The following is a 17,027-nucleotide window of genomic DNA, read 5'->3' as shown; positions in this document are numbered from 1 at the left end:
AGGGGAAGTTCGAGTTGTCAGAAAGCCACATTTTCTAATTTTTGCAAAGGAGGATTGGTACTTTGGGATTTTTCATCTTGATTCTTTCAGCCTTCCATGTGTACAACAAACCCACTAAAACAGGTAAGATTGGTTGGGCCAATTCAACAAAAAAAGGGCTGTACTATTTGCAAAGCCTACCCATTTTTCCTGACTCAATGAGGCATTTCGCTTCGCTGGAAGACACTTTGCTAAGACACTCTGCATGGGTCTTCTGCTGTGTTTCCAGGCTTCACTGCCTGTGTGGAGTTACTGTGCTAGCATTGGCACAGCACAGTGCCTAATGACACCCAACCAAGACATGCTTGCATATATCCGTTCACTAATTCTTCCACTATCTCTAAAAACAAGCCTGTGAGGAGATGTGAATTTATTTCCCTAGCATTACCCTCAGAAATACTCCTGCTCACTCTGTCAGGCACCAAACTGAAATACAATTAAGGTAAAAGCACCATTTTTAAATTATTATGACCAAAGTAGCACAAGGACTGTAACAGCCAAATGGCAAATTCTAGTATATTCCACCAATACAACTCAAACCTGTGGCAGCAGCTCTCTGGCCACAGAGAGCAATGCACAACTCTCCCAGGCATTGTGAGAAGACCAGAGAAAAGAATGATAAGCAATTCTTATCTTCACTTGCTGCACCTGTTGAACATGTGGACTGTGTTATGGAGATTTGTTTACCAAAGGGTGGTTTCTTAATTGGCCAATGGTGATGGTGTTTGGATGGAAGGACCAGTTGGGTCCACGTGTATCATGAGTGTCTGTAAGGCCAAGGGGTTTCTTAATAAGTATAAAATAATAAAATTATTCATCAGCCTTCTGAGAATCATGGAGTCAATCCTAATTATTACTTGGCTGGGGGCCTGCAGTGACATAAGCCTTTGTGAGCAACAGCAAAGCCTGATACTGAGAAAATTCCTGGGAATCATGAGAGGAAGTACACACTGAGAACAGGAAAGGCGTCCTGTTTCTTCGAAGCCTGCAAACCTTGAGGAAACTAACAAACTGTCAGGCTGACAGATTTATTGCAGGCCTGCAGCCGGGTTGCATGCAAAGGACTGAACAAAGATTCTCACACTAAGTGTATAAACACTGTCTTAACTATGCAATAAACAGATTCATTTTGCTCTCAGCTTGTGAGTCTCGCATTCATAAATCACCAAACCTTGCAACAGTTATTAGCAAGCAGAGATACTACAGCTAATGTCTTCTAAAGTTCCTGTCAGGAAAGAAACTGTAAGAAATATAGATATTCTTTACTGTGAGGGTGATAAGGCACTGGAACAGGTTTCCCAGAGAAGCTATGGGTGACCATTCCTGGCAGTTGTTCAAAGCCAGGTTGGATGGGGCATTGAGCAACCTGGTCTAGTGGAAGGTGTCCCTGCCCATGACAGGCGGGTGGAACCAGATGATCTTTAACATCCCTTCCAACCCAAATCATTCTAGGAGTTCATGGTAAATCCCAGTGGAACTTCTCAATTTCTCACAAACACTGTGGATGCCTTTAGGAAGCTGGTATGTCACTGCTATGGAAACCGGCTGCTCCTGAGCTGCAGAGCTGCTGAACTCCCAGCAGCTCTTGGCTCACAGACAGCCTCCAGCTACACCTTTGTAATACTAATACACCTTGGAAATATTAAATTTCACTTAAAAACATTACGTTACATGAAATTAAATTTTCAAACAAATAGATGATAAAGTATAATCATATAACATCCAGGTATTATAAAACATGAACTTACCTCAAAGAGATTCTTCAGAGATACCTGGTTAACTCTGAGATCACAGGGCAATTCTTGCTTCTCGGACAACAATAACAGACAAGACTGAAAAAAACCCCCAATCATTAATGCTCTTATAAACACACTTAAAACTTTGTTTTTCATTGCCTCATCAGATCTTGTGTCAGAAAGCCAAGACAGGCTAACAGTATTTCAGACCTCTTTGTAATATTGCAACTGAATCTCAGTTTCTAATTTTCAACTGAATTAATGTAATATACAGTGGAGAGTAGGAAGTGATGAAAGTTTCTTCAGAAATAAAAGCATGTTAAAAAAGTTAGGCCCTAAAAGATTCTCCAATACTTGGAATACTTCCAGTGCTTGGAAGTAACCCTTTGCTTCAGGAATGGACCTTTACACTGGGGACAAGACTGTCCAGCTAACACCAACACCCCAAGCAGAAAGCAAGAAATGAATACTGTATCTTCTTCTGCTTTCTTCCATTTTCTCAGTTTCTCTAAAAAACTTTGCCTTGCTCCTTGAAAACCCACCTAGCTTCACCAGAAGACAAGGAAGGACTATGGACGCCATCTACCTGGACTTCTGTAAGGCCTTCACTACAGTGCCCTACAAGTCTTAGCTCTAAACTGTGGTGATATCAGTTTAATGAATGGACTGCTGGATGGATAAGGAATTGGCAGAATGGCTGCATCAAAAGAGCTGTAGTCAATGGATTAGTGTCCAAGTGGAAACCAGTAGTGAGTGGTGTCCCTCCAGTGCCTGTAGTGGGACCACTACATTCATTGTCTTCATTAATGACATTGCCAGTGGGACTGTGAGGTGCCTTCAGTCACTCAGGGAGTTTAAAGCTTGGTGCAGATGGCACCAAGCTGAGTGATGCAGTTGATAATGCTCAGGGGAAGGACTGACATCCAGAGGACTCCAACAGGCTTGAGGAGCAGGCCCATGGGAAGCCAGGAAGTTCAACAAGGCCAAGCGCAAGGTCCTCCACCTGGGTCAGGGCAATCCCCAGTATCAATACAGACTGAGGAAGAAGGACCTGTGGGATAATGGTGGATGAAAAGTAGGATAAAAACCAGTAATGTGCACTTGCAGCCCAGAAAACAAACAAGACCCTGAGCTGCATGAAAAATAGCATGGTCAGCAGGTCAAGGGAGGTGACTACCTCTCTGCTCTGCTGAGACCAACCTGGAATGTTACATCCAGCTCTGGAGTCCCCAGTACAGAAAAGACATGGACCTGTTGGAATGAGCCCAGAGGAGGGCCACAAAATGGAGCAACTCTCCATGCCTCAGTTAGATGGGGATGGAGGAACTCTCCTGTGATGGAAGGCTGAGAAGCTGGGGTTATTCAGCCTGGAGAAGGTTTCAGGGAAAACTCACTTCAATGACGTCAATATCAAAAAGGGGGCTTTACAAAAAAACTTTTTATCAAGGCCTTTGTGACAGGACAAGAGGCAACAGTTTTAACCTCAAAGAGAGTTTCTTCTCACTGGACATAAGGAAGAAATTTTTCATGATACACATGGTGAGGCACTGGAACAGGCTGACCAGAGAAGCTCTGAATGTACCATCCTTAAGAGCACTGAAGGTCAGGTTTGGCCAGCCTTTCAGCAATCTGATCTAATGAGAGATGTCCCTGCCCAGAGTAGGGGCTTGGATGGGGCATGTGGGGCACCAGTGAGTCCATAGCTCCAGTGTGAGTCCCCCATAGGCTCTGGTTACTGTCAGAAGCCTGTTCCTTCATGGTCTCTCCACAAGTTACTCTGCCTAAGCAGAGTGGTGGTAAAGTGGTGGTAAAACATCTTGAACTTTACCTTATTTGTAAAAGTTATCATTGATGGATAGAGAAGGGAAGGTCACACTGCTTATGGTCTTGAAGAATGCTGAGACCAGCCTGACTCATCAATCCCAGAGTTATATGTTCTAAGGATATGAAAAACAGTGTTTCCTGACAGAAACTGGTACCGGTGACGACACAGCAAAGTTTCTGATAAAGGAACCAACAGGTGATGCTACTGATAACTGATCTAAAGCTGCTAAGCTGACACAGCCAGCCTAGAAATACATGACTGACAGTCCCTTTATGTGACAAAAGCACAGTCACACTTTTTAAAAGCAGCATCTTCTAACATCCCTTCCTGTATGTGTGCAGAGATTCCTCCCCTGAGTGGAAATTCCCCTCAAGGCTACTCCTGGAGGCTGAGCAAAAGAGGTTTGCTCATGGCCACTGGCATGGGAGAGTAATATCAATCTCTACTTAATAACAATTTTGCTATCTTTAATACCAATGTTTTACTATTGCTTCAATAAATAGTACACTATTATATAGTGTATATATTATTATATAATATTTACTAACTGTTATAACTATCTGTACCATGTAGTAAATAATTCTGATTAAAGTATTTAAGTCTGATCATTATCATAAGTTTAAATAAGTCATTAATTTTATTCATATGTATATATTTGGTTTGCCAGCCTTAATCCTGTGGGACAAAGTCATATAAAGGCTCAGTGACACATATATTATCCTTTAAACATAAACCATTCACCAAGCCTGGGAGTAGGACTGGATCCAACAGGCTCTAGGCACCCCCTGAGCAATTTGGAAAGCAAGTGGGTTCTGTCTGAAACTTATGACTCAACAGGAGGGTTTCCCTGATAAACCTCAACTGAAGTTTCCATTTTGCCTGGGACAGGCTGCAAAGGAGCCCCTTGCTCTGGCCTGGAGCACCTCTTCCTTCTCTACCCCTGGAGCTCACAGGGCTGTTTCTCTCACTCTTTCCCCCTCACTCTCCCAGGCAGAGCTTGGCCCTTTTTATAGCACACTTTCTCTGAGGCACCAGCACCTTGTTTGAGCCATGACCTAAAATAGGACTGTCAGAGCCAGCTGGAAGTGACACAGCTCCAGCTACTCCTCACAGGTGCCCTGCTGGCCCTACTGCCAGCACTCACCAACAACATCCCATACAGGTGTAACTGTGACAATCATCAATTTTTTCCACAGTTGAGAGACGACTAAAATAATTTCAGATGATCCACCTTCTGATTTTTCTAAATTATCTGGTTTTGCTCAACAACCATGAATACTTCCACTGAGATGCTCCTTTACTGTGGGTCTTTCACAGTTTCAAAAATCCAGCTTGTCATACAGAAGGAAAAGTAAAAGGGACCACAAATAAATTTGTATTTTTACCCCTCTAATTCGAATATTATTGAATTGAATAGTGACTCTAGGTGGTACTACAAGAGAGACAACAGACAGCAGCAAGAGACAAGCAGGATTTCAAGCCCATCATATCCCTTTCAGAAATGAGTTTCAGAAATTATTTATCACTAAAAGCATTTTTCCAAGTCTTAAAAATCAAGACATTTGAACCAGGCAGCAATACACATTCACAGTTTTGGCTTTTAAAGGTAACACAAACTTATGCTGAAGTGGTAAGACATGAGTGCCCAACACACAGTGGGAGGTGACACAGTGACACGGTGACACACTTACCCGCCACTTCCCTTTCTGGGCCAGCCTTTCTATCACTGCTTGCCAAATCAGTGCATTGAAATGTGCACTGAAGATATAATCATATGCAGGGTAGAAAGCTGGTGGCAAGATTTGTTGATCTGCAAGAATAAGCAACAGAGAAGAATATTTGTTATACACCACTTCAAAGGTTGAAGTGTCCAACTTCATTGCACAGAGATCATTAAAATTAATCCCTGCTCTCAAGAACCATCTCAAAGCTCCAAGGCACTGTGAACATCATGGCAATTCTTCCACTTACAGGTCAATCAGCTACTGATTCTGCAACCAGGAATCAAGGACTTTAATGTGGGGCTACAGTCTCAGGAAAAGGCAGCAGAGGCACAACCTGAAATCTCCTGACATGCCCTGTAGGCCCATCAGACAAAGCCCAAAAAGCCAGTAGAAGAGGACAGACTAAGGAGAGAGGGCAGGCAGACAGACGATGGGCATTGCTGAAAAACACCGATACAATGCCACGGTAAGGCCACATTTCCTCTTTTCATTGCTGTCCATAAGTAGCTGTGGGAAAGTCTCCACACTGAAATTGTAACACAGTTTAAAATGCCTATCTTCTGATTATTTTCAAATCTACCTGGCTAAAAAAAAAGCAGGGTGGTCTGGACAAAACCCACTTAAAGCCTCTGGGGTCTGGAGCTCCAAATCTTGTCTTCCTGACTGTAAATTCTGACCTTTTCTAACTATTCCATAATTGACGTGTTCCTGTCCCTGCACTGTTTTGAGATTGCTGATGTCTGCTGTATGCAAACTGAACCAAATTCACCACATCCTCAGTATATTCCTAATCCTCAAACAGGCCTGACACACTGAAGGATCAAAGGAATGATCTCAAAAAGGATATGCTACTAAGTGTCATCACTACTGAAAGGCTCTTAGAAAAATCAAGGTCTTAATTTGAGCTTACCATTGACACTCATGAAGATTCCTGCTATAAACTCAGCAATTTGAGTTTGATCTGAAGAAGAATTCAATAGAGACAGACCTCTGTGGAACATAGAAACTGCCTCATTAGACTTTGATAACATGATGAATGAGTGGCCAGCTCTATAATAAGCCTGAAAAAAAAAGGAGAAAAAAAGATGTTGGGAAAATATTCTGAGATATTTACTCCACAGCTTCTTATACATAGATCCAAACAACAACAAAAAAAAAAAGTTAAATAAACTGTTTTATTCTAATTCCTTGAAATTCACAATATCTTGCTAATATTATCACAGATACTAAAAGAGCAATCCTGAAATCCAAAGCTTGGAAAATAACTACAGGATGAAAGACCTGCTTTCAGCAGCTGTATGTTAACCTCCTCTAGACAATACTGAGGGGTGTTTTTGTGTCACAAGGTTCAGAATAAATATTTATGTTTCCGCACCACTGCATTTTGCAGTATTTCTTTCCCACAATCAATATATTCTTCAGCCAACAGCACCTGAATGTGTTTATATTCACCCTGAATTAGACTGTACCAGTTCAGAGTCCTAGTGGAGTTAATTTGTTCAAATCAGATAACTGGCATGTTGCAACACAGCACAAGTTAAATGGGTATTTGGGTGCAATTTTACCATATCTAAATATAAAACGTTCTACTAAAGGCTCCAGGAGTCTTTGGTGGTTAGACCAGAAGACTGTTTATTGCACATAAAAGGCAATCAAAGAGTAGACTCTGTATCATAAATACTGTACAGCTCCTACTTACTCCTAGCTACCTGAGTCAAGGTGTACTTAATCAATGTGTATTTAATCACAAGCCAAGTGCAATGTATTGTTCTGTCCACTGGAAATACAATATGACCTCGGTCACCAAGTACCACTCCCAGGAACTGGGGACTCATTAACGTGTAATCCTTGTTTGGGACATTGGTAGACACAGTTCTTGAAAGCATTGGTACAGAGAGAACCAGCATCTCCTGGTGCAAAAGGGAGCTGCATCATTTCATTAAAAATACTACTACAGCAGTGAATCTGATGCTTATGTGGAGAATCAAACACTGATTCTGGAATTTTATGCTATATGTAATCATCATGCCCCAAAGCAAAAACACAATAAAAAGAAGATAATGACACCATTATTAAAAATAAAATAAAATAAAATAAAATAAAATAAAATAAAATAAAATAAAATAAAATAAAATAAAATAAAATAAAATAAAATAAAATAAAATAAAATAAAATAAAATAAAATAAAATAAAATAAAATAAAATAAAATAAAATAAGCAAGGAAGGCATGCAAAAATTGTCAGCTTAAGCATCTGAATACCTTAACATACTCCGCATCCCACTGTAAGCTTTGGTGGGCTAAGACCATTGAATCCTTCCATTTGCCCAGGCAGTACAAGGCAGTTGATTTGTTGCACAATAGCACAGCTATGTCTCGGGAACACCTAAAGATATGGTTTTGGAATGACTCTTTATTCACTTGAAAAAGGATCATGCTTTTCAGTTAGTGATAAAAATAAATTTAAAAACTGACAGGTATCACCCACCTGACAAAATCAGAGGTAAAAAATGCAGTTGTAGATAATAAAGATCATTTGAATATTGACTATAAAATGTGTTAGAGACATCCTAATGCTACCTTAGTGACACCCATAGTGATAACCTGGTGTCTTCTGAAGCAGAAAGCCAAGCCACTGGAATAATGAAGTATGAGGATTTAGCAAGAGCTCAGACCACCTCAATACACCCACTGAAACCCAGCAGCCAGGAATGGGGAAAAACAGACCCTGAATGGAAGCTGTGGCATGGAAAGGGTACTAAACACATTTTGGTCACCAAAAAAAACAACCTCAATGCATTTTAGTGTATCATCATTTGGTGAAGCCAAGAGAAAAATCCACATTTAAAATAAATGAGTGGCCGGTGTTAAATTAGGTTAACAGCAGGTTTAATATACAGGACTAATGAATATTTAATAGTTCACATAATACTCAACTATTTAATCATTAATAACATTACCAACTTATGTTAACTGATGAAAAGCATCTGGAAAAAAAAGTGCATCTGGAAAAAAATACCCAAAGGAATCTTCTGCTGAAAAACTATTTTTAACAAGTCACAGAATACTGAGAATGACCCAACAGCAAGAACAAAGTGACCTGCATGAATCATTTTACAGATAATCAGATGATTCATATAACAATAGGCCAGGACATGGCAAAATTGCAGCATTTGAGCTTTAGTTTAAAATTGATATTTATGTAAAAATATTCAGATTTAAGTCCCTAATTAATCTCTCACATAAATGTAAGGAACAGAATAGCTATAAAACTGGTACACTAAAGAGTGTGAAAAAAGATACAAGAAAATCAAGTGTTAGGTCAAAATACAGTTTTGAATTAACTGTGCAATTGTACTTATTTACATATTTCAGGTTGGTCTTATGGTTTGCATCTCATAATTCAAGAATACTTACGGGACCCATTGCATTAAATAACCAAGTGTTTGTAGAGCTTCATCATAGTTTTTGATGGCCAAAGAGTAATTTCCATTTTTAAAATCCTGGTTCCCAGCTTGCCTCTTCAACTGTGCATATGTCATGGGATCCATGCTAAGGAAAGAAAAAAAAGAAAGGAAAAAAAATAATCAAATAAAAGCATTGACTTATGAGACATTTCTTTCCCTAAAATTGACTTAAATTTTCATCTTAGTTTTTGCGTATTTGAAAAGGAGGACAAAAGAGCACATCTTCTTTGTTTCCTGCAGTTGGGTTAGTAAAATAGAGCTCCTGTGACAGCCTCATTTTTGCTGTTGATGTCTCCTCAACTTTTCATCTACTTTTAAATAAACTTCAGCCAACAGATCTAACACTGGTATGCATTTTTGTTTCAATTTTCATCCTCGGGTCTTAAACTGTATCTTTTAAATTAGGATTCCAAATTATTTCAATTTGTGAGTATATACTCAATGCAGGAGGAAACATCTGAGAAAACACAGCATTTATATGCTTAAGAAATACATGAAGCTATATATTTCAATTAATTAAACACAAAACTCATTTACTTGCTTTTTATTTATGAGTTTTTAATCTAGGTCCTCTGTTTAGATACTCAACAATCCAATTCATACAGAACTGATAGAAACTTAATTACCGCAAGAAAATATTGCAACATAGCATGGTAATAGTGCTTGAGGACCTTGAACCAGACTTAAGACAGTTATTAAAATTAATACAGGAAGTGGCCAGAGAAAACAAAGGTTGGAACTAGCATCAACTGTAACTTACTGAAAAACTATTTCATCATTAAAATTCTAAAATTAGTGTCATTAAAGAAAGCTAATCACATGGTCAAGCAGCTAGATAAAAGAAACAAATGCAAGAGGAAAAGCAGCTACACATATGAGAAACAGCACACAAGAAACAGACAAGAGAAATATCCAGTGCTAAACTGCTGTGCAGAATCCTTCTTCACAGATTGATTTTATTATTAAAAGCTGTTTCCATTACCTGTAAAAACCTGTACAAATCTCACAAATCTCAATTAAGATTAAGATTAAGTGCAATTAAGATTAATTCGCCAAATAGGAATGCAGAGATTTACTTATTATTAACAGGCTTGTAACAAAACCCATAAAATCTGCAACCTTTGCTACCTGCTAACATAATGTCAAGGTTTAGTCTGGCAGGCAGCTAAACACCACACAAACCTCAGCTCACACCCCCACTCCCTGAGTGGATGGGGGAGAGAATTAGGGAAAAAAAGGAAAATTTCTGTGTTGACATAAAGACAGCTTAACATCACATAAAAAGAAGGGAAAATACTAATACTGATACCACTAATAATATATGTAGAATACGCAAAACAACCAATGCACAGTGCAATTGCGCACCACCCCCTGACCAATGTCCAGCCAGTTCCTGAGGAGCAGCCCCTGGCCAGTTTTCCCCGCTAATTTTTACACATGACACACCATGGCAGAGAACATCCATTTGGCCAGCGCAGGTCAGCTGTCCTGGCTGTGTCCCCTCCCCGTTTCCTTTCAAGCTGAGAAGCCCTTGACTTAGGGCAAACACAGCTCAGCAACTACGAAAACATCAGGGGGTTATCAACATCATCCTCACACTAAATCCAACACTCAGCACTGTACCAGCTACTGACTAGAAAATTATCCCAGCTGAAAGCAGGACTGAAATATGTGCAAGATCTCTTGGCTACAGAGCAAACGTGATATTTTTAAGTATATGAATGTACAGACAAAGCAAGAAACATTACTGATGTATTTTCTCTGTAGCACTCCTCAGGATGAGGCTGAAACACCAGGAATCAGTGCTGTCTTGTGAGCACAGAGGTATGGTGAAGCACACTACAGATGGCACTGTGCCTTTGCATTTATCCAAGCACAAAAAGCACTTGTCAGCCTCACAAGTGCACCAAGCAGATGGGAGAGCAGCAGCCCACATCTCTGAGAGGGCAACAGCAGAAAAATCAGGTGAAACCATAAAGCTCAAATCTACACTGCTTCAGGCTGACCGGGAAATGAACAGTCAGAAGTTACACCTTAACTAAACAAATACACACTCCGTGATAATGTCTTTAATTGAGCCATCAGCTTGCTAATTCCAGGGAAGCACCAAGAACAGATGAAATCCTGGATAAAAAACTAAACTCAAGAGAAAGAGGTCCCAGCTACTTGGAGGAGGCACGACAACCAGTCATGCAAGAGGGGTAATTTTTACAGTTATCTCAAGCAAATTAAATCATCACTTTATTGACCAACGTATACAGTATACACTTTAAAAATACTACTTCTACAGACAGCAAATCAAGTGTACTCATAAGATATTCAGAATTTATTTTACACTGCATGGTATGAGCATTATTAAGGTGAAAAAAAGGAAAATAATAGAGCAACAGAACAAAGGAAAAAAACAAATACTAAAATATGGTTCTACCTCATCTTTCGTGTAATTCTTTCAGATTTCAATTCTTTATCATCAGGAAGTTTGACAAATTATTTTCTCAAGAATAATACCAAAATAGGTAAGCTACACAGGAGTTTTTTCAAGTAGGAATACACATGAACTAGTGGTTTTCCAAATTTAGCTTAATTTCAGGTTTTTTCTTTTTTAAAGGAAGCTATGCTTCTCACTGTAATGTTTTTCCCCAGAATTATATTTTTGTCTTACTTTCCTTTGGAACATACTAAAAGTACAAGTACAAATAAAAGGTATTTGCAAGGTATTTAAAAGATTTTTTTTTTCCACAGTACAGCAGACGCAGCAATGAGCATTTTAAAAAGACTTTCCAACGTGTTCTGTGCTGATAAATTTTGGAATTGAACTCCCTGTTTCAGATGAGAAGGCAGCATGCCCTCCCCTTTCCAGGCAGCAGGAATTTTCACCAGAACACAAGTTCTCATCCTTTTCCAGAACTGGAGTTTCCCAGCCAAAACTTCAAACTGCAGATCATATAAATAACTGGGCTGGTCTGCTGCAGGCTTTAGCAACTATACCCAGAGAGTTTGCAGACCAGAGAGATACACTGGGCATGCAGACCTGACATCATCTAAGCTAATGATCCAAAAGAACTGCTGTGCAGGCTAGCACAGCATGTCTTGCTATTGCCCAACATCTTCCTGCAGCATAAACAATTTTAACTCAAAACCAATGGACTAACTGGGGGCCTATTATGTAAAGTCTATCAAGCATGAGGATCATTAAACAGAACTGTTGTCTATTACTCTGCCTGAGCTGGCACAGGTAAAAGACACAGCTCTATCTGGATATAACTATAAAAAGATTTTTGGGGATGAGTGCTGTGGGTTAACCCCAGTGGGCGGCTAAGTGCTTGCATGCTCCCACTCCCAGTGGGATGGGGAAAGAGAAAAGGAAGAAGTAAAACAAAAAAAAAAGTTGTAGATCAAGATAAAAATTGCTCAGTAACCAAGAGAGACCTGGAAGAAGAGAGAAAGATAACAGAAGTGATGCAAAGGCAATCATTAACCATCCCCCTGACATGGAATAATGCCCATGTTCCCAAGACAGGGAAGGCTAATCCCCCTAAGTCCCCTTCTCCCCATTACCATTGTTGAGCATGATGCCACATGGCATGGACTATCCCTTCAGTCACTTTGGGTCATCTGCCCAGCTGTGCCCCCTCCCAACCTCTTGTGCACCCCAAACCTCTTCGCTGGGAGGCCAAGTGAGGAACAGAGAAGGCCTCAACACTGTGCAAACACTGCTCAGCAATAGCTAAAACATCACTGTGCTAGGAGCATTGTTCTGCTCACAAATTTAAAGCACCATACCAGCTACTATGAAGAAAATTAACTCCATCATAGCCAGACACCTTGCCCTCATGAAGCAGGGATTTCTCCTAAGCTATGGAGTCTAAGAAACACATAAAGGTGTGGGGGACACCCTAAGGCCTGGGAGACTCTCCCCAGTGCATTGTTGAGACCTTATCATTCACAGAAATAAAACAGAAACAAAACAAACAAAAAAAAATCAAAGAGACATGATCTACTCTGTTTAGTTTTTTTATGACTCCTGAGACCAGCATGAATGAGACAACCAGCTCCACCAGCATGAATGTGACAACAAAATGAAGCACATTAATTTTTATTCACGGAATTAAACCAAAACATTATATAGTTAAGTCAGAAACAATCTTCTCCAAACCCTACTGCTGCCAGTGGTCAAAATTCCCATTTACTTTAGGCGTCATCAACTCTTGTGTTACTGTGCTGGTCAGTGTCCCACTGAACTGCTTTAGTCAGACTGCTGTCAGAAGCAGGGAGCTTTAGAGTGGTTACAATGCTAAGTTTTGATTTCTCTTGCTTCAGAAGATAATTTTGAAAACACAAATGGAGACTGGCCAGAAAAGCTATTTGTCACTACTGAAAAATGCTGCGCTCCTTATGCCAGCTATGAGTCCCAAGAGGCCAGCTTGTGCTTTCTGAACATCTGAAGCTGGCAGTGCTAAAAACTTTAGAAATCTGAGAGTGAACCCAGCCCTTTGGTTTTTCTGTCTGCATCTACTTTACACATTTTGAAAAGAGAAACTGCATGATACTGTTTAATTCACAGGAAAAAAAAATAGAAGGCCTTCACAGCCATGCTTTTAATTATTTTCGATTCTGAAAGTTAAGCCTTAAGGATCCATCCCTATGGCATTACTCAGTGGTAGGATAATGTTTTTATTCTCCAAGCACAGTAGATTTCCATAATGCAAGGAACAAATTAAATACAGCAATCTTAGAAGCTCTGCATCTGAATTAAAAGAATGATGACAAATAGGAATCCTCCTATTTCCAGGAAATCTGACTTCTAAAGACTGTACTTTTCTCAGTCCTATTAAGCAAATAATTCCTTCTTCCTTGTTAACCCAAGAGGCAGACATTACAAACTTGGTTGGAAAAGAAAAAGCCCAACAATGCATCTACACTGTGGCTGAGTTACAACTAAATACATTTCATCAGCATTCAAATAATTCATGTTGTCTCAACAGGAAACCTCAGGGCTCCATTAGCTCTCCTTCAACAAAAGCATCCTGGCTCCAAGAGCATGATGCCAAGAAAGGACTGCCATGTCCCTTCTGCTACACCAGCAACGGGACACTGCATTCAGGTCTTCCAAATGACACTTTCCTGTGACCTGATACAGACATTTGTGAATGTCAGGGCAGACCCAGTAAGAGAAAGAAAAACACAGCAAAGAAGGCTGTAAGTGGCTGTAACTATGGCAGTGCTTGGCCTGCTAGCCAGTTTTACCTGTTTTCATGACAACAGCAGCCACCAAAGACATATATACAGAACACAGTCTCCTTTCAATGTGTATAAGCCTAACCTTGACAGTGAAAAGCAGGGAAAAATTTACTTCTCTCAGTTTTCCACTGCATGTTGAAAAGCCAAATGAAAAATCTGGAAATCAGATTTCAGAGGATGCCCTGAAGAAACAGCAGAGACAAAAATGAAGAGCTTGTAAGTGACCAGACACATTTGGAAATCTCATGATGAAGAGAGGAAAGAAGCTGAGATTCAGACATGGACATCCTCATGGATCTGTTTAGTCTGAAAAAGGCCATAGTGGCATTTGTCTGAACAATATTTTAATTGAATGTTCAGACAGTATCTCATGAAGAGAGATATTGAAGAAGATTACAATGAACAAGAAGATCGCATATTAACCCTTGTAAAATGTCAGCTCATGTTGGAGAAACTGGTTGACTCAAATGAAGAGCCTGTAATTTACACAGTCATCAGACATCCCTATCATTAGGGACATATTCAGATAGATAGATAGAGATAGCCTTTTCTATAGATAGACTCTCACTCAGTCCTATAAAACAAGGAAAAAAATACAATTCTGTAAGAAGTCAACTTGCTAGATTTGTACCAGACCTTAGAAGTTCCAAAGACCCCTAGCTCCCAGTAAAAGCCAGCACCACTTGGAAAATAATGAATGAGATTCTAGAGCAGATTTTGATTAGATTAGGGCAAGCAGAGCAGCATAGTGATGGCTTCTTATCAGAAGGTTGTCCTGAACTCAGCACAAATCGGACCAAATGAAGTTTCTTTACTGCTCCTACGCTCCACAGCCAGTTGGTGTCCCATACATCACAGAACTCCAAAGATAAAGACAGCATGCATCTCTTGAGTGGTGTGCCTCTAAAAACACAAAACCATTTCCCAGGTACGTGAATAGAGAGAACATTTTATCAGGTTGTTTCAGTCTGAACTGGACACCCGTACACCTCTATCACTGGACACAAGCAACCCTCAACACTACCTGCAGAATTTTGGTTCTCTAGATACTCTTCCCTCCTAAGTGCTCAGGCAGAAGCACTACTAGGGGAATTCAGGCTACTGTTCTGTAGCTTCACCTATGCAGTACCACACCAATTCAGCACACCTTGACAGCACAAAGGATCTCTCACTACTGAGAAGGAATTCTCACCTGACCTGGGTCTAGCAGGCAAGCACAAGTTCTTTATTTTGGAAGTCAGCTGTAAGACTTTTAAGTTCTGGCTGTGCTTTCAAAAGATGTTAAATGGCTGGGGTGAGAGAGCACAGAGTGAGACAGAACATCTCTACAGCTCTTCATTTTATACCAAGCTTTCCCTTGGAAATGTACTCTGACTGATGACTGCAGGGCACAGACATTGTCAGAAACAAGACAAACATCCTTATCAACATTTGGCAAATACACCCCAGATGCAACTAGCACAGATGTCTCAAAGGCCTGTGAACACCTCAAACACCACATATAAAGCAGACAGGGAAGATTTGTGCAAGGTCTGAATGACACAAGGGGTATAAACAGAATACACACAACAAGACTCTGGGCTAGGGTCCTGCTGTGGGCAGAGCTCGCCTGAATGACCTCCCAGGGTCCTCTTTTTTCAGATTACCACTGTACGTTGCTTTTTGTTTGTGGAAGCTGTCAGAAAGGAATTATTAACAACAAAGCCCAGCCACCTGATGTCTCTAACCAAACCCACAGCTGAAACAGCTTGGCAGCTCAGTTCTTCTTCAGATGCATGACCACCAAACAGGACTACAGAAACAGGACCTAAACCCAGCCAGAAGTTGGCCCAGCCATGCTGACAAGCAGAAATCCATGCAAAACTTCAAGAAGTGGACATTAAAATGTTACTAATCTTTAGAGCAGAGATTTGTGTTTCACTTTCACACAGAAAACATACTAGGCAAGTGACAAGTACTAAGGAAGTGACATAGCAAGGAAATGAACATCAGAAGGACCAGGAACAAGCCAACAACTTTCACAAAAAGAGATGGGTGCACACACCAGCTCTGTACCTACTTTAGACCCTGGGAAACACGAGTTTCCCACCCATAGACAGAGAAACCTGACAGAGCGATGTGACATTCCATGGTATGGAATATCCCTTTGGACAGTTCTGATTAGCTGTCCCAACTGCATCCCCTCCCAGCTTTCTGTGCCCTCACTCAGCTTCCCCACCAGTGGGACAAGCTGGAAAACATTTGACAGGATAAGCACTGCTTAGCAACAGCAAAAACATCACTGTTTTGTCAACATTATTCTCATCCTAAATCCAAAGCACAGCACCGTACCAGCTACTAGGAAAAAGATTAACTCTATCCCAGCCAAAACCAGATGATACCTCGGAACATCCTTCCTCCTTTCCTTGCAAGCTGAACTCAGGCCAAGCACATTTGACTAGCTTTCCCTGAAGACTGTTTCACAGCTTGCAGCAGCAACAGGCCTGGCCTTGCTCCACAGCACATCCTGTTTTGTTAACAGAAACAATACAGCCTTCTTTGCCTTCAGCTTCAAATGATTCTTCCCTCTTTGAAACCTAACATTAACAAGTCACACCTAGGAAATGTAAGGTTGAGCCATGTCTGGAGTTGCTTTTTCAAGAACACACCTGTTTATACATACAAATACCTATGATTTCCAGTAAATTAAGAAAAGACTTGCATTTCCCATTTTATATACAAAAAAAAATGATGCAAAAGCATGTTCAATATTCTGTTTGCACAGTGTCATTACTGGGTCAACACAAAAACCACCAAAACCTCACAACAGCAGGAAAAGCTAATCTTTCTGTTTCTCTCTGAAACAACAGCAGTCTTGAAATCCCTAATCTAGCTCAGCCATACAAGACCTAACTCAGTCCAAGAGGAACTTGTTTACACTGCTGCAGTTGTTTGCTCAACCCGGCAATGTTCCTGTCATCATTGTGCTGCTCTTCTTTGCACTGGTGTGGCCTCAC

At 40.3% G+C, this 17,027-nt stretch overlaps 1 protein-coding gene across 1 annotated transcript in view; it reads right to left on the bottom strand.

The window, feature by feature from the left end:
- Positions 1-8,874, bottom strand: part of TRANK1 (tetratricopeptide repeat and ankyrin repeat containing 1) — a 41,574-nt gene extending 32,700 nt beyond the window's left edge. Inside the window, exons 1-5 of the mRNA XM_059482255.1 lie at positions 8,741-8,874; positions 7,586-7,709; positions 6,235-6,385; positions 5,292-5,410; positions 1,788-1,871 (exon numbers count right to left, since the gene is read on the bottom strand). Coding sequence (XP_059338238.1) covers positions 1,788-1,871; positions 5,292-5,410; positions 6,235-6,385; positions 7,586-7,709; positions 8,741-8,874 — 612 coding nt within the window. The remainder of the gene's footprint in view (positions 1-1,787; positions 1,872-5,291; positions 5,411-6,234; positions 6,386-7,585; positions 7,710-8,740) is intronic.
- Between the last annotated feature and the right edge of the window lie 8,153 nt (positions 8,875-17,027).

Source organism: Ammospiza nelsoni, chromosome 1, assembly GCF_027579445.1.
Source record: "Ammospiza nelsoni isolate bAmmNel1 chromosome 1, bAmmNel1.pri, whole genome shotgun sequence".
NCBI lineage: Eukaryota > Metazoa > Chordata > Aves > Passeriformes > Passerellidae > Ammospiza > Ammospiza nelsoni.
Note: the sequence above shows the minus strand (reverse complement) of the source record. Positions and strands in the feature narration are given on the sequence as shown.